Source organism: Centruroides vittatus, unplaced genomic scaffold, assembly GCF_030686945.1.
Source record: "Centruroides vittatus isolate TY-2023 unplaced genomic scaffold, ASM3068694v2 scaffold_3046, whole genome shotgun sequence".
NCBI classification, from domain to species: Eukaryota; Metazoa; Arthropoda; class Arachnida; order Scorpiones; family Buthidae; genus Centruroides; species Centruroides vittatus.
In genome coordinates, this window is record NW_027122699.1 from 901,023 (window position 1) to 928,831 (window position 27,809).

Genomic DNA, 27,809 nt, shown 5'->3' on the forward strand with positions numbered 1-27,809 from the left:
GAAGCTATCGAACTCCTTTCGCACTTTTGACCCGCAGCTTCCTCCGCGTTTGCGAGTGAACCACTCGACGGTGATCGAAAACGGAACGCTAATAAAACCTTTCGCAGACGATAGTCGAATTTCTCTTTCTCCGCGCTTAATCCTCCAACGAAGCGGAAACGAAGCGATTTCCACGCTGGTAAATTGCCAATTCTTAAGTCTTTGGACGAAATCGTCTCCGCGATTATAAACGCCAGATGTTAATACCGTTACCTATTCCCGCATTCGAATACTTTTTAATTTTTTTCAAAACACTGTAATTTACTCACTTTCGACCGACTGTCGACAATTTACTAAACAGAAAGTTGTATTAACGAAAATACTGATATTTTGCAACGAACGGGGTCTTCCAAAAAGAAAGGCTACTATTTTAACTTGCCGTAACGGTCCGAATTTCGTCTACCGTCTGCATTCGACCGTTCTTTAGTCCACCGCTCGTAGGAAGCGCCGTAAACTAAAATGGCGACACGACAACGCGGAAGGCGATTCGTGTTCCGTAGTTCGCAAAGTCGGAATTAGTTTTTTTTTTAAACTGTTTCCGCCCCGCGAACACTAAGAAAGCCTCTTTTAACCAGTCCGTTATAGGTTGGGTCGGGCCCCACGACGGTGGTAAGGAACGGGAGCCGACGTATCCGGTCGGACCACCCCTGGAAAAATTCCCCGGGGATTTCTGACCCGTCCGGATTCGATCCCGGGTCCACCCAAAACGGTAGACTGCCAACGCGACCGCTCGGCCATCCGGTCGTTGTTATACACTAAGAAAGTTGTCTTAGGTGGCGGATGGCATCGAAACCGTCTGCAAATCGCGAAAATTCGCGGAAAATCGTACGGTTCGACTCCGCAAACTGCGAATCACAAAACGTTCTCCGTAGCGAGTGGCCACTTTTGTTCGCCGCACTTTCTACGGACGGCAGAGACGACATTTGTAGGTTTGTATGCAGATAGTAGATGAAACTCGAACGGTTACTTTATATCGGCGAATAACGAATATTTCTTATATTAATTTAAAATGGCGAGATTCTTTTTGGAAATCCCCGTAATTCAGAGCGATCTAACCAATGGTTTTTTTTTTTTTTTTTAAGAAAGCGACGGAATTTACGCATTTATCCTCTTACGTTCTATTCTACGGCACAAACAATTTCTTGACCACGTCTCGTGGCACTAAAATGTTTCTTTACGTTACTTTTCGCTTAATTCTTAATTTTGATACTACTTAAGACACGAGGCGTAATGGCGTTAATGATATACAGTAATTACCTTTTCTGTCGCGAATAACGTAGAAACTACAAAGCGTACAAACAAAAGCTCTAAATAAATATTTTATTGCATTAAAACATAATTTGGCCAGTTGAAAATTTCATTGTAAGACTTAGATAATAATTGGCCATTTCGTTAATTTAAAAAAAAAAAATGTGTAAAAGTTTTCCGTCACGCAACGGACGAAACGAAAAAACACGTCGGATGGTCACGGAGCTTCCGTATCGGCTTCTTTTCCCGGGACTTGTCACACCTTTCGGAGAATGTTTTCATTCGTACGCTAAAAGGTCCCTCGGTGCCCGAGTGACGATAAGCGCGGATAAATAAATAAACCGTGACGATCTTAAGGAGCATTATTTCTCCTATCCGAAGGAGAAATAATGCTCCCGACTTAGAGATTCCGGCCAACGTACGGTACCTTCCATTTTAACTAATTGCCAGTCAAGATCCTGTATTGAGAATACACGCAACTGTAACAATACACCTACGAGTAGAAAGAAAAAACGAGTTTTAACATTCGTTCGGAAAATCTAAAAACTTAGTTGGAACATTCGCCGGGTACTCACTTCGAACGAGGCGACGAAACCCACCGCGGCGGCACTAACCGCGGCCATCTGCGGAAAGAAACTCGAATCAGTTAAATTATTACCACCGGTTTAATCTTCGTGCCGTTAACTTACCGGATTAGCGAATACGACCAACGAGCAGAGGGCCAACGATATTATTAATCCCGCCACCACCGCCGCCTTCCAAATCATCCAGGGAAGGAACAAAATACGCTTGTCCTGCGGACCAAACTTAATTACTCGATTGTAGGCGACAAAACATTTTTAAAATAGATAAATTTCGGCGCGTCGATTTATAAATTGCCCGCCAACGATTAATTACGATTGGAGGAAAAGCTTTAAAAAGTACCTTCCGTTTGGCCGGATGGTCGAGCGGTCGAGACCCGTTTTGGGGACCCGGGTTCGTTTCCGAACGAGTGGAAAAATCCCCGGGAATTTTTCGGAAATAGTCCGTCCGGATATGTCGGGTCCCGTCCCTCACCACCCGGCCGCCTCATTGCGGGCCTGGTCCAACCCATAATGGGCTTGCCGAAAAAGCCCTCTCAGTCCCCACGGGACAAAAAGAGTTTAAAAAATTACCTTTTGTTCAGATTTCTAAGGTCCTAATATATAATTCATTTATATCAAAATACGGCGTGTCTACGACCGTACAAAAAGAACTTTCGGAAAGACGTTTCGTCAACGTAAATGGTTATTTCAAAAATGCCCAATTACTGTTTACTAATACGATTTTCCGGTTGTAACATTAGCGAGATCGAGGCCGAAGTTTCAAACGCGAAAACGTGTACGTCGAACGTTGGGCGCCGCTTTCCCGTAAGCCTAGAAGTTTGACAATGGCGTTTGGAATGTCGAGCACGATTCCACCGATTTTCCGAACACCATTGTCAATCTTCTAGGCTTACGGGAAAGCGGCGCCCAACGTCCGACGTACACGTTTTCGCGTTTGAAACTTCGGCTTCGACCTCGCTAATAGAAAAGTTTGGATACTTCTTGATAATTTGTGAAAAATTTACAAATCGTTTCCGAAAAAATCAAAAATGCCAAACGTTTCATCGAAAATCGTCGGCTTTAACCGAAATATTCTTGGTAAAAGTTGCCCGGTCTAACTCCCGGCCGGTTACTTCTTAAATTTACCGGTCGTTTCTCGCCGTCCGAACGCAAAATTCGCGATCCGAACCGTCCGTTTTGTACGAAACAATCGAATTATCGAATCGACCTCCATTAATTTATAGATGCGGGTTTTAATAGAAAATATCAAAGGTTTACTTACGTTCTTGACGCCGTACAAAAGAACCAGAGTGACCACAGACCACAGGGAAACGGCTATCGTGACGACGCCGGTCGTCGTTTCGTTCGAGTATTTTTCTGCCAAAAGAACCTTCTTAACGCAGTTTTATTATCAAAATATAATTAACAGATTTCGCCATCGTTATTTGCGCATTTCTCGTTATAAAAGGGTTTAAAAAGTACCTAGGTACGTTTGTATTCGTCGGTAGAAAAAACTCGATCCGTCGACCGTAATTTATTACGTAAATGTCGGCTTTGGATTTTCAATTTTAAAAGGAAACATCCAAATTACGTTCGGGTAACTTCGTTGGTGGCGCGCGCCATCTCCACCAGACGGCGTAAAAACTTTAATGCTTTTTCTATCGGCTTCGGAGTTCGAACGGTTCGGCGGAATGGAGTATGCGCCGGAAGCGTAAAAGAAGCTTCCGAACAAGAAATATAATTTCGAATTTGTAACGACGTGTTAAAATTCGCAACCGTTACAATTCAATCGCGCATCTATATTAAGTAACCACAACTTTCCGTTCCGTCCGGTATAAACGTTACTTATTAATCGTGGCGTGGAAAAAGAGTGCGGAAGAGAAGCGACCGAGTCGAATTAGTAACGGGAAGACAGGAAAAAAGCTAAGACGAAAAAGGAAGTTATGGCGGGCGCGGCCAGTAAATGCAATTTTCATTTATTATTACGTATTTTGTTTGTCGTTTTGGCGCGTTAAATTGTTATTAGGACATTTAATCGTCTTCTTTCTGTCTTAAGTTACGCCTATTTGCCGTTCTAACTGTATCGAAACGAGTATCGTTCGGGGTTCTGGGAACGGATTAATCGGCTTCCGTTATTTCTAACGGTAAGAATTGCTCGGGAGATCGAACGACCTCCCGGAACGAATTAAATTGCGAGTACGAGGCGCTGCTGTATTTATTTTTATAAGTTTTACTCATTTCTCGGCTAAACCCAAACGAAATTTTCTAAACAATTTATTATCCTTAGAAGAAGAAAAATTTCTTTCAAAGTATAATTTATTTAAAAAAGAACGTTTAAGATTTTGTTGGCACGGACGAAAAAGTCGAGTCGGAGCCCGTCCGAGGAAAGAGGATCTCGCGAATCGAAGTTTACTTTTTCAAATTTCAAATTTCGGGCGAACGGAAATAAAGTTAAAGCGACTTTGTAGGTTTTTAATCGAGACGACGTCCAGTTCGTCTTACCAGTTTTAAAAGTAGACCCCCAGCGGCGCATCCCGGCTTTTGCCGGGTTATAATTAGAATCCGGCCCGCCCGTCGAAATAATTCTTTACGGCCCAATTGTCTTATTACGCATTCCATTCTTACGGTATTTTTAATGTATTTAGAATATTAATCTATCTTTAATTTACTTTGTTTGGCTTTTGAGAATTTATTATACCGAAAAAGACACCGGAAAGACGGGAGTCACTAGTAACTCCCGTCGAGAAGGACCCGTGAATAAAAGTAAAGGGGGTAATATAAACTCATTTTTACTCATTTTATTTGGTTCCGGGCTTTTTCCCCGCGTACGGAGACGATAACGATACGAATACACTAAATATACAATGGCGAAAACAATTACAAAATCATTACGTAGTAAAAAGGCAACCGGAGTATTTTCTAAAAACTTGTATATTTAATATACTCTATCAAAAGAATAAATAATAACTTTACGTATTATAACTTACTCTATTAAAACATTTAAGGCAATAAAATATTTCTATACTTTAAAATTGTTACCTAAGTAAACGTCGCTTGGCCCAGTCGTAACGCCGTTATACCGTCGGGTGTATACCGTACAACTTATAACCAGAGTTATTAACGAAACGATCTATAAAGCACCGACGGAAAACGCCTTAATATTAATAAACGTATTCGTCGGCTTAATATAGGTATTGTAGGAATGCGTCGTCACTCACCAAGTTGTAAATACCCACGGCCAAAGATCCGTCTTTGGTGTTCTTAAAGCATAAAAACCCGGTAACGCGAAAACACATTTTAGCGGATCCTCCGCTTGTAAGAAACTTATAAAGTCGTCTCTCGCCCGACCGAACCGGGCGAAAAAAGGCAGCAAACCCCCCGCCGCGTCTCGGAAAGTTTCGAAATACGACCGGGAAAATTGTAAGTCGACTCGTCTATTTTTCGGAGGCGTCGAATGCCCAAAATGTCCGATGGCGGAAGCGCGAATCGCGATTGTTTTTTCGGTCAAGTCGTCTAAGAGCGGAAACCGACGGCAGATGTCGGTAATTATAAAACGATTTCGAATAATAGGATAATATCTAATAAGTAATTCTTCTCCTATTAAAAATTTAATCGACTCGGACCCGGTGGCCGCTCCACTTGTCTTCCACCGTAAAATTTCTCCTCTAAACGGTTTATTAATGCTTAATTTCATTTTTACACGTTACGGTTTTTCATTCGACGACGTTATTAAACGTCGACGGTACGATATAAACGAATTGGTACGGATACCGTAATTGAGCGAATTAGATAAGGTTTAAATAAAGAATCTGTTCGGACGGCGAGTCGAATTTGCCTGCGAAGATGAAGTACTCCGTACCGATCGCCATCCTCTGTCTGTCGGCTTTGGGTAAAACGTTACGCATTTCTAATTCTCTACTTTCCGCTAATTCTTCTCTTCTCCGACGGTTAAAGCCTTACCTTTTTGCCCCGTCCCCGTTTGTCGGCACAATTTTCTCGTCGAATTTCGTACGTGACGCGCTCTCGTTATTCGCTCACCGCCTCTCCCTTCTCGTTCTTCGCGACATCGTATCTCGTCGTCTATAGTTTAAGTTGTATTATTTTTTTAAACCTTTTTCGTACCTGTCGTAATTAATTAATACTTAATTCTACCGTTAATTCTCGTGTTATTTGCTTTTTATATCCGTCCGTTCGCGCCGTTTTCGCTAAAGTTGTCGTATTTCTTATTATCGTCTCGCCGTAATTATTTACGTACGCGTAACACTGTTCTTAACCCGATTACGCTCCGGCGGTACGGGGAGATAAATAAAGAATTGAATAGCCTAACATTTTCGAACGAGAAGGGTACGGCGACGCCGAGATTGCGTATTTTTCGGTTTTTCGTTACGGAACGCGACGGTATTTATTATAGAACCCGAGATGACGAAATATTTAAGTAATTTTGGAAGCCGTAGCGCCGTTCCAACTAGAACCGAACGACGCATCTATGCGGACGCGCCGTCGTTTAAGTCCACCGTTTAGTCCGCGTTTACTGTACAAAATCGTTTACGAGGCGCTTCGAAATCGATTACTTTTACTTTCAAATTTTAAACGTTGTTCGTTTAGCGGCCGAGAGCCGAAAGGACGGATATCCGGTGGATTCGGGGAATTGCAAGTACGAATGCTGGAATGACGATAAGTGCGCCGTTCTTTGCAAGAAGAGGGGAGCGACGACCGGATATTGTTACAGACTGAACGTCTCCTGTTACTGCCGAGGTCTTCCCGATAAAGAACCGATCAAGAAGTCCGGAAGATGCAAACCGGGCGGGGGTCGAAGGAAGTAAACCACTCGACGGTGATCGAAAACGGAACGCTAATAAAACCTTTTGCAGACGATAGTCGAATTTCTTTCTTTCTTTCTTTACGGTTAATCCTCCGACGACGCGGAAACGAAGCGATTTCCACGCCGGTAAATTGCCAATTCTTAACTCTTTGGACGATATCGTCTCCGGGATTATAAACGCCAGATATTAATACCGTTACCTATTCCCGCATTCGAATACTTATTTTTTTCTTATCAAAACATTGTAATTTACTCACTTTCGACCGACGATCGACAATTTATTGAACGGAAAGTCGTATTAACGAAAATACCGATATTTCGCAATTAACGGGATCTTCCGAAAAGAATGCCACCATTTTAACTTGCCGTAATTACGTTAATTATTATCCGAGAAGTACGCGCCGTACACCAGTCGATAGACTAGCCGTCCGCATTCGAACGTCTTTTCGTGGAAAGCGCCTTAAACAAAAATGGCGACGCCGCAATGCGGAAGGCGTTTCGTGTCGCGTAGTTGGCAAATTCGGAATCGGTCGTCGTTGCGCGAGAAGAGTATTCGCTTCGCCGTTGAAATTATCTACGAAACTCAAAAATTCGTGTAAAATCGAGTTGCGCGCGATGACCGATTGCGACTTTCTCGAGTGTCCGTATCGCGCTTCCCGCAGGCAGCGGAGAAAACCGCGTTTGTATGGAAATGGCGGAAGAAACTCCGATAAGGCGGCAACGCGGTATTTAAGTGTGATCTAATACGGGGGTGCGCGTGACGTCACACGACTCCGCTCGCATATACAGAGACTGCGCATAGAAGCGCCCGCCATATTGGTTGCCGATTTCGCGTTACCTGGCTCGATCACTATTTCGTCAACGCGAAAGAAAGGAATTTTACCAGGCTTTGCGGCCGATCTGAAAGGTAACGAACGATTTGACGAAATGTAAAAAGAAAACTTATTTTATTGGATGGGATCCGTACGAAACGAAACGAACGAATTTTTCGTCCGACGATTTAACCACGTGGCCAACTACAGAACACGGAGAGACGGTAAATTATTTGGTTTTAACAACTAACGCTGTCACACCGGATCGGCCAAAGGCATACGAATCACTCGACGCTCGTAATTATTTGACGAGCGGATTTATTCATCGCGATATTTTATCAAAAGCCGTTCGTAACGATTTCATTTTGCTCGCGGGAAAGGCACAGTACGTATGTTCACGCGAGACTTTCCATTACTCGTAACTTAACCGCGTTAATATAAAGATGAATGTAATTTTAATTTAGTCACATTTTAAGTTAAGTTGTATTTATGATTACCATTAAACTTTTTTCTTTTGTCACTACGGTTTTGTGTCGCGCGAGTCTCTAACAACCTATTATTACTTTTAAATTAATTATACAGTAGAGAGTCGTTAATCGGAATCAATTGGGGACTGGGGTTGTTCGGATTAGTAATTTGTTCCGATTACCGATTATGTACGAAAAAATATATTAACCCGTCCGATGTTCAAATTTTTCTCCGTCGCGTGTGGCTTCGTGTCGAATTTTCGTCGATTTTAAGCCTAACGAAAATTTTTATAATAATAATCGAGGCTATCGTATCGTTAAAAGTTATTTCTGCATTTTGTACAAACAAAATAAATACATCGAAGAATATAAAAACACGAAAATTATACTTTAGAAGTAAATCTACTATCAAAAACGTCCGATTCGGCACGACACAGTCCGACCGAAAATCGTGCCGATTACCGGCGATTCCGATTACTAGTGTTCCGATTAACGACTCTCTACTGTACTAATAAATACGGCTATAATAAATTGGAGGGTTTATCACATCGGGGACCGACCGGAGCAAACTAGACTAAATTTTTACAAAAATTAGCCTTTAATTAACCGCAATCAAATTTTTAGTAAAATGCATTTCGGGCACAAAAACTCCTCGTCGGCCTACATACACCCGAAGAGTATAAACACAAATATCTATCGAGACCATCTTAACATAAATAGCAATTTCACACTAATACATTCTGGAATTACGTCCGTCTTTATATTAACGCGGTTATGTTACGAGTAATGGAAAGTCTCGCGTGAACATACGTACTGTACCTTTCCTGCCAGCAAAATGAAATCGTTACGAACGGCTTTTGATAAAATATCGCGACGAATAAATCCGCTCGTCAAATAATTATGAGCGTCGAGTGATTCGTACGCCTTCGTCCAGGGCCGGATTAACCCACTTCGGGGCTCCCGGACATTTTCTTTTTACCGGGCCCCCTTCTTCTCCCGCAAGAAGTAGAGCGTGCAGAAAATATAAGACAATAAATAAAACAAAACTAAATAATGTGAAAAAGTAAAACAAATCTTAAATTTTTATTAATAAAAAATATTTAATATACAACAATAAATTTTAGTTTTTCTAGAAAAGTTCGGACAGTTTGTTTATAAATTTTTTTAAAAAAAATTGACATTTATTTTATTAAATATCTAACAAAAGTCGTTATACGATAACGATATTACCTTAAAATATTAATTGTTTAATTTAACCTTTTTGGTTAATATTTAAATAATACGTGTATAATATTTTACCCACGAGAGGTAAATTGAATAACGAAAAAGATAATTTAAATAAAAGCCAAGATAGTTTTAAAAAAGTAAGTATATAAATACGAATAAACTTTATTTAAGAATTCAGAAAAGTAAACTATCTTATTTACGTATCTTTTCAAAATAGATAGTTTGACCGGGCCCTCGAAAACACCGGGCCCTAGACATTTGTCTCGTTTGTCTACGCGATGATCCGGCCGTACGTTCGTCCGATCCAGTGTGAAGCGTTAGCCCGATGACGACGTACGTCCCGAGTACGTTCCTGTAGTTTTTTACTACATTCGTTGGGTTTTGTGCAAAAAGAGCGTCGTTACCTATCTCGTCCGAAATGAATCTATGTAAACGTTTTTCGAGAATGTACGTGGGTCCTCCGCGTTTCTCAACCGCGGATCTAACTTCTTTATGTATTTTTGCCAACGTAAATAATCTTGGCATCCCGGTTTCGGGTTACGCCATCCTTTAACCCTTCTGGTACGCTCGTAACAATTTTTTCGTCGACCCGCTCACATTCCGTTCTTTTAATGTATTCTTCTAACAATTTGTCGTAGTTTTGTCTTTTCGCGATGACTGGGCGCTTACTTTCGTCAGCTCGTGTTAGGGCCAAATCATTGTCATTCGACGATAAGCGATCGTTTGCAAAAATTGTTAGCCCGCGCCTGCCCTTATAAGTAGAGGCATTTTTTGTGTATTTTATTTCATTTTTATTTTATTTTATCTATGTTATTTTTATTAGACGAAGGTAATCCCAAAAGTAAGGTCTCCTATTTTTTTAAATACAGAGAAACGTCTATTTTCAATAATGTTCGTATCATTTTAAAGCTCGGACATTTATCTGTTTTTCTACGAAATCCCATTTCGGTCGATGCAATTTTGTAGGCGCCGTGACAGTTTTTGTATGCCCGCGTCGTACTAGTTCGCCGCCGTGTCGTCTTAAGCCGATTGAAATTCGTCGCCAATTGACGGAAGTGTACGGCGAGTCGTGCGTAGGTGTTAAAAACGTCCTCGAGTGGCGTAGGGAGTTTGCGGCCGATCGTACCGAAATTCCCGACGAAGAAAGAAGCGGGAGACCGTAAATTTTTCACGAAACAGTCGCCAAGGTTGAGCCAACCGTTCTCGAAGATCGGCGAATCGGTCGTCATTTTGGTTCTTGGTGTTTCCTCGTACGATTTTAACGGAAAAGTTGCAATATCGGAAAGTGTGCGCCAGATGGGACCCGCGACCTGGCGGCGAGCGGGTACGAAATGGGCGTACAAAAACTGCCACGGCGTCTACAAAAATGCGTCGACCGAAATGGCGATTACGTAGAAAAATAAATAAATGTTCGAGCTTTAAAATGATGCGAACGTTATTGAAAATAAACGTTTCTTTGTATTTTTTTTTTTATTTAAAAACCCTTACTTTTGGGATTACTCTCGTATTATTTACATCGTTATCATCTTAGATCATTTAGTATAATTTGTTTTATTTTATTATTTATTTGTTAATTTATCTAATATTTTTATTTTAAATTTAAATGCGAACATTTTCGGACGCTCTGTCGTTTAAATGTTAAATTGAAATACGTTCGAATTTCGGTCACACCCGAAAATGGCCTATCTTATTCGGTCGAAGACGTTAGTGTTTTGAATGAAAATATCTCTGCAAGAAAGGTGTATTGACGGTTTATTAAATTAATAATAGCGCGACGATAGAGAAATAAATTATACGCGTTACGAACTGGCGCCATCTGTCGAGAAAGAAAGACGACAAACGAAGTCACAAACAGACTCGTTATTATATTAATACAGGTACTCCTCGCTTTACGACCTATCCGCTTAACGACCACTCGCACTTACGACCGATCGAGTTTCGACCCGCCATTCGGGGAATCCCCTTTCTCGGCTCGAGTGTCGGTCGGTGGCGAATGGTGACACGCGCGCTAAGCGTATTATAATTGTCTTATAGTACTATAATAGGCTAATAGCGTACTATAATAGTCTTTTTACGAATAAATGTGAAGCTTGTTGCATAATTTGTATAATTTTACGACGAACCTATATTCCCGGCGCAAGCTCCTCGCTTATCGACCGATTCGCTTAACGACGTAGTCGTCGGAAGGAACTCGGTCGTAAAGCGAGGAGCGGCGGCGGCCTTAACGATTGCGAGGCCCCGGGCGGCAGATCTCTGCCGGGCCCTTGTCCTTTGCGCAAAGTATGCGAATTGACAATAGATATTTCTGATGATCGACGAGAAATGCGAAAGTTATAAATAAATAAATTTAGAGTGTTAAAATATTATATTAGAAGATTTATAAAAGTTAACAGTCGTAAAGACGACAAATTAGTAACGACGATAAACTAAGGTACAAAAATGCCTTAAAAGATATACGCGGGGATTTTAAAACGATGTTTGCGGCTTATAACTAATAGCTAAAAATAAAATAAAAAGTTTTAAATATCGACTTTTTTCTCCTCGAGTTGTTGCGCGAGGCCCCCGCAAGAGCGAGGCCCCGGGCGATTGCCCCGCTCGCCACCTCCTAAGGCCGCCACCGGCGAGGAGTACCCGTAATTAGTAGCAACAATAAATGTTTTCGTATCTCTGAATACGTTTACATCGTTCCTCGGTTCTACCACTTTCCCGGTTGTTACGTTTATCAGAGGGAGAGTACGGCGATTAATCGAAAAATGACTCCCCTCCGCAGATTTTTACGTTTTTGAACGCGGAATTTCGAAACACGGAGAATATGCTTTCCGTGTTTCGTGCGGGAGGGGACACGATTTTGTTCGTCTTATTTCAAACTCGATAACTCTCGCGCTTTTCGTCGAAAATTTTTGAAATTTTGCAGGGATGTTTGTGTATTAGGGAGATCGATGCTAGTAAATTTTGGTGGTTAAAGGTCGAGGGGGTGAGAATATAAAGGGGTGGCATCGTAGCTCCAGTTGGGTCGGACTTAACGACCATTTTAACCTACTAGTTATTAGCATTTACAATTTTTAATCTACCCGTCCTTCCTCGAAAATTAAGCTTTTTGCCATTTTATAATGGTTAAAAATATAAAAAGTATTTTAAATAAAATATCGTAACAGATGGCGCCATCTAAGTTGCCGGGAAAGTTAGGCAACTGGCTGCTGGAACTTTTCAATTAGAGATATAATAATAGAATAGACGATTCCGAGGATATCGAGATAATGTTGTGCGGCCGACGGCGCAGATCCTAATTTTGAATTAAGAAAAGAGAAATCTCTCGTCGCGTCTCCGGAATGGCTTCTTTTGTCAAAAAAACTGGCGTTAGGTATATTTGTAGCTCGAATTTTCGCGCAGATATTTAACGAAAAAACCCGAGGACCGTCGATTAATTAATAACTCGACGTTTTCGGTCGGTTCGTAAACGCTAATCTCGTCAATCTTCGGAACTCGGAAATTAACTTCCGATGCCCAATTCCTCGGAATCGGGAACGGCCGCTTCTTTCGATACGAAGGAGTGACCGGATTCGGCCTAATCCCGGCTTAGGGTAGAGCGGGGCTTCTTAAACTATGGGTCGCGACCCCATTCGGGGTCGCTTAGCGAAATCTCGGGGTCGCGAGATTTTAATGCAAAATATCGAAAATAATTTGTGAGAGTTTGAAAATGTTCTTCCGCCATTCGACGCCACATATTTATGCGAAATTACTTTTCCGGCTTTAACACGTATCAAATCCCAATATCGTTCGTCACTAAAAAATGTCGAAGAGATTTTACGTCCAACGGTGTCAAACATTGCGCCGAGATTTAGTTTGTTACGCAGTAAAAAGCAAATTCTCGTTAAAAAGCAATTTTCCTTTAATTTTTGTGTAGTTAAAGTCGAGGGGATGGGCGGATAAAGGAGGTGGTGTTTACGGTCGAATAAAGTCGGACTCGATTTTACTCGTTATTAACATTTACAATTTTTTATAAAACCCATCTCTACCCTGGAAATTAAGCTTTTCGACAATTTATAATAACTAAAAATACGAAAAGTTCTTAATAATAAAATATCGTAACGGACGGTGCGGGAAAGTTTAAGCGACTCGTCGCCGGACATTTCGCTTTCGATTTAGCGCTCGATTCTTTCTACCGAATCGTTTCTATCGCCTCTGGCGCCACTTACACCGTATATAGATATTACACGAACGTCGACGTTCGTTAATCCGGCACCTCGGGGCGGAGCCGTCCGCGGCCGACACGGAACCCGGGTAGAGCGATCCTCTTCGTTAATAAAAAGCGATTTTAAACGTTTTATTTTTTGTCGGCAAATTTATATTCTTTTAGGAAACGCTTCGCGCGTAAATTGCCAATTATCTATTAATTAATCGAACCGCGGACTGGCGCCGTCCGCGGTGGATTTATAATTAAACGTTGGCTAATTACGGAATGCGGAAAAAAGCGTAAGAAAGTATTTTTAAATAAGCGTTGACGAAAGAAAGGGACCTGCCCGTAGGGAATCTAATTTCGATAATACCGCGGAATCTGGTAATTATACTCGCCGATAACGTCGTCCGTCGCCTATTATTATCTTAATCGGTCGGTCTCGAAACACTACATAAAATTAGTTTAAAGCGATTGGCCTATTATAATCGAACTCGGGTTATTATTATCGATGGCGATAATTACGCTCCGAGACAAACGATACGAATTCTGAGAAAATTCGTTCCCGACGGACCCGAAACTTACTTTTAACCCGAGCCCACCCTTTATCTTTTGCCAACCGACCGGATTTCCCTTTAATTAATTTCGTTTCGACGTCGGTCGACTAAAAGACTGTTATTTGTAAGAACGTAGCGTATATAAATGCGTAATGTCGTATTAAATGTACGGTCTGTGGTAAATGTAAATCGCGCGCATTCGTACGATAATCGTCGGAAATAAATCGAGTCGGATAACGGAAACTCCGTTTAACGTTATCGACCGGTCGTAGACATCGAAAATCCCGAGTGACGGTAACGAGCGAATTTCGCTTTACGCGACGGGAGGAGGTAGCGAGATTTGACGATAGAAGCTTAAATTATATAAGTCGGTACAAAGTTATAAAATGTATTCGGATACGAAACGCGCGGATTAAATATTTTTCCTCCGGCGATAAAGGTCGCGCCGTAGCAGCCGAGGACAAACGTCTAATTAAAATTCTTTGTTTTCTTCCGGCCGGCGTAACTTTTTCAAATAATCGAGCTCGGAATAGATAAGTATCTCGGTCCTTTCCACGGTCGCTAGCAATTAAATGCCTGCCGATTATTTTAAATTTTAAGTGTAGAGAAAATGGCGTGGAAACGAATTTCCGAGGACGAAGTTTTCGCTTTACGTCTCCGATCCGGAATTATTTAACCGGCAACGACATTACCCGGAGAGAATTAAAGAACTGTTTTATTATCCAGTTAAACCGGAAACTCGAAAGTTTCGCCCGTTCTGCGCTTCCCGAGCCCGTTATTAACCCTTTCGAGAGAAAATTAATTTTATTAATTTCGTGCTAGTCGACGTTCGAAAATACGAAGCGTGATCGTACCGCGGTTTATAAATCCGAAAATTACCGGGCGAAAACCCGTCTTCCGGTAAAATATCATTTGTTAAAGGAAAAAACGAATCGGTTCCTTCGCACGAATATTTTCTACGTTAGGTCGTAACTCGGGTCTCGGCCCCGAGTTACGCCGCTCGGCATTCGAGGTTAAACTCGAACGCCGAGTGCGGAAATCGATTCGGACGAAAGAGGCCGAGCTGCCGGGGAGCGCCTTTGCGGATTCGACGAAAGAAGAAAATCGGTCGAAGCGATCGAATTTCTCCTCGTTAATCTCGTCTTCGTCGAACCCTCGCATTTCGCCAAAAATACTTCGGCCTTCGGTTCGGTGTCGCCTCGGCCCGCGATAAAACGGCAACGCGTTAACGACTTTCGGAGCTGGTTTTTTGTCTGGTGGTCGGGTTTATTAGCCGGAGACTTTAATAATATTAATTGTTAAGAAACTCGGCGGAAAAGTTCTAAACGCTACGTTGCGGGTAATATTAAATATCGAAGCGAACTCACTCGGCAATATGTAAATCGGAAAAAACCAAACACCTTAAGTTGCCGAGAAAAAATTTAATAAACAACGTAGCAAACGTTTTCGGCCGAACCGAGAAGCTATCGTGAAGGAAATCTCGACCCGCAAAAATTCCAAATTAATTTTCGAGAGAGCTCCCGACCCGTACGAGTTATTAAGAAACGACAAAGACAACGTCGATAAAGAAAGAATGGCCGGAGTGTACAAAATTCCTTATGAAAACCAAGAACTAGGCATTTATAAAAACTACATCGGGGTCACTAATAGAAACCTAGGGATTAGATTAAGGGAACACAGGTACGACGTCGGCGAAAGATCTAACGCCGCAGTTCTATCTCGGATGGCGCGGGTCGAAGGCTCGATAATCGAATGGGGCGAAGCGGGCATTATTAAACCCGTACATTCGCCGACTTTAGCGTTTAGCGCCGAGAAAATTGAAATATTTAAGAGCGGATTGCGTACTACCTGCATTAATGCCAGGGATGCCGAAGGGTTGCCCTCGGCCCGGAAGTATTTAATTAAAAGATTCGAGAGCTCTTAATTTAATGCCTCGATTTTGTTATCGTTGCGTATCTCGCATTTATTAGAATTTCGTGTAATTTATTATGTAATGGCTTAATATTTATTTATTTAACCTATACGTATTTTTTATATTTCTTTGTTATTTATTATTATTATTATTTTACGTTATTATATGTATATTTCGTCCGTTATTTTATTTGCATTTAAATTTTTGTTCCGTTTTGTTTGCATTCGAATATGCTCGGCCCGATGATGGCCGACGGGTTTGGCCGAAAACGTTTGCTACGTTGTTTATTAAATTTTTTCTCGGCGACTTAAGACGTTTGGTTTTTTCTAATATTAAATAACCGTTCAAATTATTACGAAAGGAGACGGGGTCGACGACGGTCTACGGTCGAATTCGACCCGGTAAATCGCGACTCTTCTTTGTCCGGATCGGAGAACCCATTACCGAACGTACGATTTTGCGCGGCGGAGGACGTTTTCTTCGCCCTATCCGAATCGCGCCGCTTTCCACTTCGGACCGGATCTCGTTAACGCGCACGTAATTGTTATCGTTCGAGTAATTTATTTATTCGGACCGAAGCCGTAATTTGGAAATTATAAAGAAATTTCGATTGGCTCCTAGATAAACCCGTTTTAAGCGTAATTTGTGAATTTCCATCGCATTCGGAGAGGCGATTTTCGTTTTCGTCGGCGTCGAACCGCTGGCGTCGAAGGAGAAAATAAAGTCCCGAGTCAACGACACGGTCGTTGGTTTCCAGTTCGCTCGACTTTGCACGTGACCGACGTTTCCAGTCGATTTAGAGGTTACGACTCGGGTTTCTACCGGATGAGACGCACAAACAAAGATCATGTGTCTGAGGATAAACCGCTTCTGTTGCTTCGACGACACCAGAAAAGGATCGACGGCCTGCGCCTTCTACACGGGTGTAAGTCGCCTATTTACGCAAATCTATAATTGGATAATAACGTAGATTATTAATAACCGGGATCGATAAAACTGCGGGTGTCGGACCGATACCCCGGTCCCGACGATAAGTTCGACTCCGACGTATCTTTTTCTTTCTTTCTTTTTTGTAACTCTTTCCGCCCAGTGGGCACTAAGAGGGCAAACTCCGACGTATCCGTGTCGGATTAGTGGAGATAGGTCTAAATATTTAGGCCGCGGCACGATTATTATACTTATTTTGTGGTAGTTCTATTATCCGGACGACGAAAATCTTCCTCTCTGGCTTACTAATATATCGTCGATATTTTGTCTATACCGAGTTTGTTAGTTAGGATGTTAATTACAATTAATTTCCTTTATAATTAGATACGTAATTAATGTTAATAATTGCAGGTATTATCCGTCGGAGGGATCGTGGGAAATTCCGTAATTCTCGGTTTATTCGATAAATACAAACAAAAGATATACGATTTTAATAAAGGAAGTAAGTAAATTCGTTTGTAGTTAAGTTTAATCTTCAAAAAAATAGAATATTGGTAATTAAATAACGACGTATTTTCGTAAATTCTTACGAAGCGATTAAAAACTAAATATTCCAAAGAATCGTTCGGGCAAACGAGTTTGTTACGCGTACACCGGGAAGTCTTTTATGTCGAGAGATTATACGATTCTGTCGCTCGTTAATATTCGGGCTGACGAAGATTCGAATTTAGAAATATTTTCACCGAACGAAACGAATTTTCCACCTCGCTTCTAACCAATTCTTATAATAACCAATAAGTAACGATTTGTCTCTTTGTGTCGATTCCTTCGTCCCTTAATCTGGAAGAACGAAGACGAAAGTGGACGAATCGGCTCTCGGAATCTATCGAGCGGAAATGTCGTCATCGGTATTTTAATTTAACATCTCTAAATTTACCCCGCAAATCTACGTTAGAACGGGGCTTTTTCGTATTTTTCTACACAATGCGTGCCAAATTTAACGATAAGTATCGCGAATGGCCTTTGTCCGCTTCGTGATATCTTTCCGATTTCCGACGATGGTATATTCCCTTTGTCGAGGAAATTAGAAACACGTACAGTACAGTACGATACAATAAAATACATCTAATTTACACACTTTTACGCAATATTTTTATATAAAAAATAAATTAATCGTATCGCCGGTTTTTAGATTCGATCGTCGATAATTTTATCGCCGCGCCGAGTAACAAAATCATCGACGGTTAAATCTAAAATGTCGGTTTTCTAACTCGCGTAGCCTAAACATCGTCTAGCGTCTGCCGATGTTTACGTTGGATGACGTCATTCGGATGTTTCCTCCTTAACGTAACGTAAAGATAACACGATTACACGAATTTCCCGTCTTTCGTCGGAGAAAGTTATAATTATAATATTCGATATAACGTATAAGGCGGCGATAAATTAAGAGACGGCGGTAGGAAAGAATAATACGATTATTTTGAACTAGCAAATGATGGGTGGGCGCGGCCACCCACCGGTTCGACTCGGTTTACATTCAAAACTACGAACAAAAGTTTATAGATTTCTATTTACGGAACGTAAATAGAAATCGTAAACTTTTGCTCGTATTATACGAATTGCCGTTTTTCTCCTCCTAACGAACGAAAATTTCGTTTTTAATTTGTCTATCTGAATTTTGAGGGGGTGTACGGACGGCGGCGATAGAGATTCTTTAATTAGCGTCGCCCGGTATACGGTACGCCGCATACTTTGTTTTTATTGCAGAAGTAGATTACGAGGGAATAAAGCTGTACGTTCTGATAACTTTATTGTCGTCGGTGATGTTTCTGGCTGCCAGCGCATTCCTGTTAATCGCCGTTAAAAAGGTATTTAAGCTTTTATTTCCGTCCTTTAAATGTACAAAAGACCGGACAATCGTTTTCGCCATTCCAGGAGAAACGCCTGTTGATGATTCCGTGGATGATTTGGATGGTCGTTCTGATAAGCGCCCAACTATGCACCGTCGTCTTTCTATTATTTATAATCACGGCCAGTCCGGTAAATACTTTAACGTATTTTTAACTCTTAGCGTATAAACCGATTCTTTGTTACGTAATTTCGTCGCCGATAAAATTGCGTGTTTTTGCCGAAACGCCGACGCCGACGAATTATTATACTATTTTGTCCGTTTTTATATTAATGGAAAATCGCGGCACCCGACGAACGACTCCGGCCGGGGGTCTCGAGAATTGTTTTCGGTGTCCGATCCATTCGGAAGGTCGGACCGTTTAGTGCTCAAACGTCCGTCGATTTTTTAATCGACGGTGCGTACGCGATATCGTAGCGTATTAGCTACGTTGTCGGGCGTCGTTTACACTCGTTTCTTAGCGCCTACGACCTTTTATTTCGGGGGTTGTAAACACCGAGTCGGCTTATTTAGCCGAAATTGCGATATCTCGAGATTATATTTTGCATCGACTGGGAATTGAAATCCTACGATGGCCCCGACTTACCGCGTCTACCTACGCAATCCGCAATTCGCTCCCGGTCGCGCCCGAACTGGCCGGAGGTTTCGCCGCTAATTTAAAGTTTTCGACGACATTTGTTTTCGCTTTGATCGTTTTTATGCGATGTTTCTTTTATTCCCGGCGGACGTGTAAATGTAACCTCGGGTCGTATCGCGTACGATCTTCGAGATACGGTTTTTCGTGCTAAAAAACGTTTCGTTATCCGCCGATCCACCCGTAATTTTCGCGGCGTGGTGGGTGGCGGGAAACCCGTTTGCAGCGTTTTAAAGGCAAATAAGAAAAAACCGAGTTTTGGAAAATATTCGATCGACCTTGGAGTTTGACGTTTGCGTTCGATTTTCCAGATATTATCCGCCGCTACGGTAAGATGGTCGAATAAATTCCGGAATGATTAAAATTTAGGTCAAGGCGCGCGTAACTCCGCATTTATCTCGCGTAACGGTTAAATTTACCACGGTTATTCTCTCGGCAATTTATGGTAAATTTACGTTAGAATACGTTAAATACGATTTAGCATTTTTATACGTAATTATTCTTTATTGCGTATTTTCAGAAGATTCTTCTTCAATGCCTCGTCATCGTCGTCTTCTGTCTGGTAAACGTGAGTAGAGACGAATCTGCCTATCTCGTAATTTACACTTTTGACCACGTTCCGTAATTCTTTTGTCTTTCTTTACAGTCCTATTGTTTCTCTTGCGTCTATTCGCAATACGGGACTCTACGACGAGCTCGATGTTCCACGCCGACGGATAAACTTTAGTTCTTCGTTTTGGTCCGGGCTAACGAAAACGTCCAGTAATTTATCTATTAAAATGTCTTTCGTTTTAAATTAATCGTGTTCTCCGCATTCCTTTCCTAATTAATCCTAACTCGGAAACCCATCGGCATCGTCCTCCCCACGTTGGAGTTTTATCGAAACTTCTTACGAATTAACGAGTTTTCTACGAGATCGAGTCTCGAAGTATTTTATCGCCGATCTTCCGGAAGATCGATCCGGTTGAAGAAGAAATTATAATAGTAAAATGAAAATGCGAGCCGTAAACGACTAAGACCCTTTGCTACCGATTGTATCGCCGTAACCGACCGTTAAGAATCGGCAATTATGTATTGTGTCGCGGTCGGCGTGCCGGGCTGCAACTTTTAATCGTATTTTTAATTTATTTCGTTTAAAATATATGCCGGCCACTTCAAATTAGTAGCGGCTCGCCCCCGTACGTCGTATTTTTCCTTTAACAATAGTCGTGCCGGTCGTCTATTAACTATTTTCGGTGGAATTTCTCGATGTCCGTATATAGTTAGTCGGGGCCTCCCGCCCCTAAAGTTTCCATATACGGTATCTTATTTCGCGTATCTAACTCCGTTCTGGAGATTAAGGAAAGACGTACGGACGGACGACGGTGGGAATTTATAGGTCTACGACGTTTTCAAATTTCAGCCGGACAAAATGGGAAGTAGAGATAAAAACTGGAAAGAAAAGCAGTCGATACGCTCCTGTCTGCAGCGGGCGTTTCGACAAAAATGATTACTTACGGGTAAGTTAGGGTAAACTTTTTACTTTTTACTACGCAGTTAGGCTACGTATTTCTTATTTACAAAGTCAAATTTAGGTCTAAGAGGGCGGAAGTTCTTGTCAAAATCCTAGTCGAACATACCGATTACCCACGGTGTTGTTTTTTTATTAATCGTTAACTAGTCTCTGTAGCCTAATAATTTCTCCCTCTTAATTTCTCCTCCTGTATCTTATTTTTAAATACATTTCTTTTTATATGTTACTAGCTGACCCGGCCACGCGTTGTTGTGGCTCAAAATGTATCTATTATAAATGTATAACACTTCCCCGTGGGGGGAATTTCAAAAAATCCCTTCTTAGTGTACATTCTCTTGACGTACCCTATTAAAACGCAATCAAAAACGCATCTAAAATAGTATAATAAAAGCCGAGTTCTTCACGGTAAGCCTTAATCCCGTCCATCTCCCCCCACTGGGGGGGATTTCGACATGTATATTATATAAAAACACGTGCGTATTCGAATGCAACGTTGTGTCAAAATTTCAAAGGAATCGGTGGGAACAAACGAACGTTACATTTTATTTATATAGATAGATAGAAAATGATCCGCTTCAGTCCATTCTCACAGAAAAGCAAACTTAGGTCGTCGGAAGTTAGCGCCATCTGTTGGACATAAAAGCCTTAATCCATATATAAATATATTTTTGAAAGGGGGAAATGGTGTAGGGGTATGAAAAATAGATAGTAGCCGATTCTCAGACCTACTGAGTATGCATATAAAATTTGGTAAAAATCGGTAAAGCCGTTTCGGAGGAGTACGGTAACAAAAATTGTGACACGAGAATTTTATATATAAGATTTATTAGTAATGTTACGCCTAGCCTGCATTCGGGTGTAAGATGCGTCGGTTTTATAGACCTACTTATTATTTTAAGCTGGTGTTTTTCTGAAAGTTTTACCTTTGTTCCCGTTGTCTGGCTTTCTTTCCGAATAATGCAATCGTTGCATTATTTAAATGCAGGTTTCTACAAGCGGATTAAAACTTCCGGCTGGGTTTTCGCCATTCTACCGCCGACCGACGACGCCATTTAAAACGTTCGCTTCCCATTAAGTATTAAGCGTGGTTTTAAATTTTTTGCGCAGAAAATGGCTAATTCGGTGCGTAATTAATTCCCCACCCTCACGCGCCGCGCGGCCGCGGCCGGTGCCGACTACGACGTTGTCGCCCGTGTGGAGAGTAAAGTTCGTTCTCAAACAGAAGCGTCTTTAATACTTTTTCGACCGACAGATAGCGGGCCCGTGAACTCTCGGACGGCCTGGAGTCTCGCCTGCAGTTTTCACCCGCCAGATCAACGAAAGTTCTGTACGTCCGTGTATTTAAGGTACTGTACGTAGTACAGTACAATGTTCGAAGCACCGTAACGTTCCCAACAAAGCGAAAGACGTTTGTGTGGTTAATTATAGCGTTGTTTTATTTATTATTTTTCAGTTTTGGACACGGATATTTCAGTTATTATTCGATAATAATTTTGGCTCGACTGCGGTTAAAATTAAAATGTAGTCCGGGTTCCCGGTTATTTTGTGGTTCGCTCCTCGTCCAACTAAAATAATTGTAATTTATTTATTGCATAAAAACACGATCTGATAAACCAGCTTTGTACAGTAGATCCCCCTATAACACGGTAGATACGTTCCGCGTTATATGAATCCGTGTTGTACGAGTCACTTAAATACACGAGCCAATCGCGGCCCGGCACTCGTGCAGTTTAGGGGCTACGGCTGTTCGAAAGGTTTTCTTCCATAAAATTAATCGATTCTAGACTAATTTGACTCGACATTTCCAAATCACTTATAACTTTTTGGGAATAATCCATATAAACTATGCTATAGACAAAAAGTTGTAGGATTGCTTACCGAGTGCGCACCGTTCGACGACGCCATTGCTTAAGCTTGTTTTCGTCGCGGAGCGGCTCGTCGAACGGCGGGTGCGTGTTTCCCGATCGGCGAATTTAACTTAACTTCGGAGACATCATTAATAATAATATAATTTTTATGCCCGTTGGATAACAAATGTTTTTTTAGTAGGTCCGGTGCTCGTTTAAAGTCGACGGTTTGTACGATATCCGCTATTGGTCCAGATTCGACCGATCCTGTCGCGACACGTGTCGGCGATGACGTTTTACCGCGTTATACGAGTCTCTTTTAGCGCGTTATACGAATACGATCGCAATTTTTTGCCGTTATTTATACGAATCCGTGTTATACGAACCCGTGTTATTGGGGGTCTACTGTATTATGGCCAGCGTGAGCCGTAATAAGAATTCTTCGAACGCGGTTAAAAGTTTCACAATAATAAAATTCGAATTAGAAAAAACAAGTGGAATAAATTACGAACCGTATTCGCCGGAGACAAGATCGAACCGTTAACGGACGATTTAGGCTACTTTTAGTCTGTCCGTTTCGTTACAATTGGCTCGGTCACACCCCGTAAGTAGGGTAATGCCACAAGGTCACGCGCAGCACTTATTTGTGTGTGTATAACGTGCGATTTATTTTCCAACGTCCCATTCTAGTTAACGTTTAAGTTTCTTCCGTTTTTACCGTTTCCTTTACGTTTTGAGCAATTTTCTCGGAATGTCCATTTAATTTCGTCGGTTTTTGGAAGCCGTGGGTTGGAAAACCGGTTACCTATAATGCACCCGTGTCGATAGTCGAGTGGGTTTTTTTTATAGTATTAATTTTCAATAAATGATTTTTGGTCGCGATAAACACGCGATTAGAAAGTACCCGTACCGTACAGTCAGTACTGCGTGAGGTCGTTCTTATTCCCGCGTTTCTTTACTTTCTACCACGTTTTACTTTTGTGCGCGAAAGAAGTATCGAAAACGCGGGTCAAAATTAGGTAATTCCTCGCAAGTAGTCCGAACCTTTACAGTCGTGTTTCTAATTAACTTACCTCTCCTTTATTCTATTGTTTTTTCCGACGTCGACACCTCTAGAAACCCATCGTTTTTCCGACGATAAAGTTTGTAACAATTTCCGAAAGTTGGTAGCTTAGTATTACGGCTTAACTTTGCATTCTTTACCGTAATCGAAATGCAAATCTCTACAATTTACACGGCTATTAAAGCTCGGGACGAGTCGGGGTTTAACCGAAAGCCCACCCGTCGATTATCCGGTAGGGATTATACAAATTCGGTAGCTTTTAACTCCGAATTTGTGCCGGTGCCGAATTAAGCGAAAAGAGAAAAATAACTTTGGCTTTTAATAAATAAATTACATAAAACAAAAAACCGATTTAGAAGGTAACGAGAAGACTAGACGGCGCGGGGACTGGCGAGTGTTCGCCCTTCCTCAGAACACCGAATTTCTTGTAAGGTCTTGAATTGAGAATACACGCAGGCGAAACAATAAATCTGTAAATATAGGCAATTCGTTTTACGAGAAAGCCGTTTTCTTCATTAAGTTTTCCCTTTTACTTACATTTACTGCCGAGAATAAAACAATAACGAAGCACTGGAGAAGAAGTATCTAAAAATAAAACATAATACTTTAGAACGTACTCGGCACTCTTTATATAAATTCTTTTAACAATAACAATATCGATTAATATTGGGCGGTAGGCAAATTCCCCCGATAAAGTCCGAACGAGAAATAGGCCTACGAATACCGTAGCTTAGTGTTCGAGAACGAAAGAGCCATCGGCTATCGAGCCGTTAAGCTAGGGCGGAACCGGCCGACAACGGCTTAGGAGAGATTTTCGGATAATTAAAATAGGAGACGACTGGGTTAAAAGCTGCGAAAGGAACTAACGGTATCTTAGAAATAAACAGTCTTCGAACTCGTCGGGCGACGGGCGATAATTTCTTCGACCGATCGCGTAATTACGTTACGCCAACGTCTACCGCCGGACCGAAATTAACCGTCGAAAGAACATTAAAATTCGCAAACGTTAAATTACGGAAGGTCATAAAATCCCAGGGAAGATTTACTTATTAATAATTATAAACTTAACCGCAAAACCGGCCATTCGAGTGGTGAGTAGTCGTTTAGCCACGTCGGCTTCTTACGACGCCCGTACCCAATCGAGCGTTTATATAAATAAATAGTGTCGAAACGTGTTTAAATATTTACAAAAGTCTTCGACACTAATCTCGTTCGGGCGGACATTCTTCCGAAACGAAACCTTTTTGACAGAATAAAAACTGCGGCCGCTAGTCGACCCGACGACCTCGTCGTCGAAAACGAAACGGTAGAAACGGGTAAAGGCGGCCGTAGTTTACCGAATCGGACGACGATGGGGGAAATAAACCGAAAGTAATAACGTATTTCTATATCTTTTTAAAGAAAGGATCCCGTCGTCGCGGTTTATCGTTAATAAAATCCCGCATTATTCGAAATAGGAGGGCGTCGTTGCGAGTCGCCCCGGTGTTTGTCTTCTTTCTTTCTTCCGCTAGTTACGGGCTAATTACTATCCCAACGGACGTTTATCGGCTTTTTCTCTTTTAAACGTTCTAAAAATACTCGAGCCGGCGCGTGGTCGAAATTCTCTTATTCGCCGGGAGACGCCTCCTTTAGAGGGCTTTCTTTTCGCATTTTTTACGGCCCTCTATTATTTAAAAATAAGCCCGGAAAACTTACGGGATTAGCTTTAATGATGAGGAATAAGAAGAAAACCGAGCAGAGTTGAACGGCGATTAACGTTGCCATCCACACCATCCACGGGACGGTCAGCCAGCGCCTCTCCTGAAAGTGGTCGTTTTAATTAGTAACTGTTGGCCGGTAATCGTCCGCGGTCAAATCGGCTACGGGAACGGAGAACGTTCCCGCTCTCTACCTTTTTAACGCCCACATATAAAAGTGCGCTGACCAGAAGCAAGACGACGGCCGACGACAAAGATAACCGAAAATACAATTGGATCGAAGCGTGATCTATTTCTGAAATACACGCGAAAGGTTTTTACATTACGCAAATATTTAATTTTATTTCTAATAATTTCGATACTACGCGAGTAAGTTAATCCGGCACCGCGCTCTCCCCCGGGGGCCGGATTAACGCGCTTAGAGTTTGCTTTTTATCACGTTTAAAGAAGGAGAAAAGTAAAAGAAACATCCGGAAACTTTACGGAAAGAAAAGTTACAAACTACTTAAAGTAATTACTTTGTTCGACAGACCGTAATCGGGAGGAAAGTTTGGAAAAACAAAGGAAAAAGTACAGTACTTAATAAACGCGGAGAGAACGCTAAATCGTCGTCGCCGTAGCGACGACTCGGTTTTTAAATAAGTTTTTCGAATTTAAATACGTTATCGCGCTTTAGTTTAATATTCGAACGGGCGAACGATGGGAGAAAAGACGTTACCGCTTACTTTCCGGCGGGCGTAAAAGAAAAGAGACGAACTTCTCGTAACGTAGCGGGGATAATTTCGAGTTTTCGTTAACGGAACGGCGACGATTCGAAAGTAATTTAGCAGATTTAGGGACCGTCACCCGTCGGGCGTAATAAAGTATACGGCGAGGGGGTGCCGGCGGTGTTACGTGGCTTTCCGCATTTTAATTAAATGTATCCTTCGAATATTTTGCTACCGATTTTTTCTTCGGCCGTTCCTTTTCTTTCCGGATCCCACCGAACGAGTAAACGACGTACGATACGGTATACGAACCGTCTCCCGAAATCCTAGATGCGGTCCGGGGAACGGAGCTATTAAACACTAATTTAACTCTCCTTAATTAACTAATATCCTCATAAAATATTTATAGTAATTTTTTTCTTTCGTTCGACGGGCGAAATGTCCCCTCTTTCTTTAATCGAGAAAAGACGAAGTAATCGACGGAAAGGGGGAGTTTCTTATATATTAAACGAATATAATCCGCGGTAACCGTCCTCGGTCTACGCAATTTCCGGATATTTTACGGCCGCGGACGAATCGACAAAACGAATAAATGCGTGGCTAAAAATAATTTACGCCTAATTAGCGTATTAAGCGTATAATTTTTCGGGATTACGCGTCGACCCGTAAGCCACACGCGCCATATTTAACGTTTACCCTACTTATTAAAATAAAGTAAGGATTATAAAAAGTAAGCGGGATAGTTCTAGCGTTTGGCCGGGAGAAAAAAGTCGGCAACTTCGTATAAGTACTGTACGCGGGAGTTCGACACGCGACTCCTTTCGACTTTTCGTCGGTGCGTGGCCGTTCGCGATAACGCCAAAGCGATAAAAGAAAAAACGCCTGCCCGTTTCTGCCGAGAATCTATTTTTGTACGTGGAAATAAATATTATAATCGATAGCCAATTAAATATTCGATTGCTCGTAAGAATAAAATCGACGATATTTGTACTTACTGCCTTTGTTGAAGTCGTAGAGCTTCTGTCTGTATTTGTCGAATAAGGCCAGGACGACGGAGTTGGTGATTACCCCTCCTAAAGATACGACCTACGACAGAACGGAATACACGTCACTCCCGCACCCGCGCTATCCGTTTTAAATAGGTAAAATTCGAAACTTTACCGAGTTAGAAAATACGTTTAATTTAAAATACCGGTTATATTAGTAACCTACTTTAATTAACCTTCTCCGCCTCTTTCCGACGGCGTCGAAACTAAAGCCGGGCGCCGCTCGGATTTAACGATCCGAGCGGCGCCCGGCTTTAGTTTTAAAGTCGAGTAGCTATTCGAACGGACGAATAACAAATCCGGACAATTTGCGCCTACGGTTTAAGTAGGTTGGCAATTACGTCGGTCCGTATCTCTACGCCGCCACCGTCTATAACACCGTATAAGATAAATATATATATAAACCATACTACCCCGGTGTAGAATGCGCAGGCCAGCGATCCGTTTTTAGTGTTCTTGTAGCAACAGAAGCGATTAATCCTGAAACACATAACTGCGGACGTGTTACCGGCGGGAAGAAAACGAGATCTCTACCGCCTCTGCCCGTTTCGCCCGTGTAACTCGTGACGGAGTCACCTGACGTGTTACGCGGACTCGAAACACCTCGCCGGTATCTCGACCGACAACCTTTACCGGATCGTTACG

At 41.8% G+C, this 27,809-nt stretch overlaps 3 protein-coding genes across 3 annotated transcripts; 1 reads left to right on the forward strand and 2 right to left on the reverse strand.

The window, feature by feature from the left end:
* Positions 1-1,345: 1,345 nt before the first annotated feature.
* On the reverse strand, positions 1,346-5,146 carry LOC136988086 (uncharacterized). Its single transcript, XM_067285889.1, has 6 exons — positions 5,069-5,146; positions 4,890-4,980; positions 3,133-3,227; positions 1,977-2,081; positions 1,863-1,910; positions 1,346-1,780 (listed from the first exon to the last, which is right to left on the reverse strand). The coding sequence occupies exons 1-6, from the start codon at positions 5,144-5,146 to the stop codon at positions 1,727-1,729; spliced, it is 471 nt and encodes a 156-aa protein (XP_067141990.1). The 3' UTR covers positions 1,346-1,726.
* An 11,522-nt stretch (positions 5,147-16,668) lies between these two features.
* Positions 16,669-20,091, forward strand: LOC136988087 (uncharacterized). Its single transcript, XM_067285890.1, has 6 exons — positions 16,669-16,746; positions 17,160-17,250; positions 18,516-18,616; positions 18,684-18,788; positions 19,812-19,859; positions 19,938-20,091. The coding sequence occupies exons 1-6, from the start codon at positions 16,669-16,671 to the stop codon at positions 20,016-20,018; spliced, it is 504 nt and encodes a 167-aa protein (XP_067141991.1). The 3' UTR covers positions 20,019-20,091.
* Positions 20,092-24,015: 3,924 nt separating this feature from the next.
* LOC136988134 (uncharacterized) lies at positions 24,016-27,777 on the reverse strand. Its single transcript, XM_067285963.1, has 6 exons — positions 27,578-27,777; positions 27,114-27,204; positions 25,606-25,706; positions 25,410-25,514; positions 24,252-24,299; positions 24,016-24,184 (listed from the first exon to the last, which is right to left on the reverse strand). The coding sequence occupies exons 1-6, from the start codon at positions 27,653-27,655 to the stop codon at positions 24,086-24,088; spliced, it is 522 nt and encodes a 173-aa protein (XP_067142064.1). The 5' UTR covers positions 27,656-27,777; the 3' UTR covers positions 24,016-24,085.
* Positions 27,778-27,809: the final 32 nt, after the last annotated feature.

Bases quoted from the DNA above. Each gene is read 5' to 3' on its own strand.
- LOC136988087 (XM_067285890.1), top strand. From the start codon at position 16,669: ATGTGTCTGAGGATAAACCGCTTCTGTTGCTTCGACGACACCAGAAAA. The intron at 18,617-18,683 runs GTATTTAAGCTT...TCGCCATTCCAG, and splicing joins TGTTAATCGCCGTTAAAAAG to GAGAAACGCCTGTTGATGAT. The intron at 18,789-19,811 runs GTAAATACTTTA...GCGTATTTTCAG, and splicing joins TTATAATCACGGCCAGTCCG to AAGATTCTTCTTCAATGCCT.
- LOC136988134 (XM_067285963.1), bottom strand. From the start codon at position 27,655: ATGTGTTTCAGGATTAATCGCTTCTGTTGCTACAAGAACACTAAAAAC. The intron at 25,515-25,605 runs GTAGAGAGCGGG...GACCACTTTCAG, and splicing joins TATATGTGGGCGTTAAAAAG to GAGAGGCGCTGGCTGACCGT. The intron at 24,300-25,409 runs GTAAGTTTTCCG...TTTTATTTTTAG, and splicing joins TCATCATTAAAGCTAATCCC to ATACTTCTTCTCCAGTGCTT.
- LOC136988086 (XM_067285889.1), bottom strand. From the start codon at position 5,146: ATGTGTTTTCGCGTTACCGGGTTTTTATGCTTTAAGAACACCAAAGAC. The intron at 3,228-4,889 runs GTAACAATTTTA...TTCTTTTGGCAG, and splicing joins GCCAAGCGACGTTTACTTAG to AAAAATACTCGAACGAAACG. The intron at 2,082-3,132 runs GTAAGTAAACCT...TTTGGTCCGCAG, and splicing joins TTTTGTACGGCGTCAAGAAC to GACAAGCGTATTTTGTTCCT.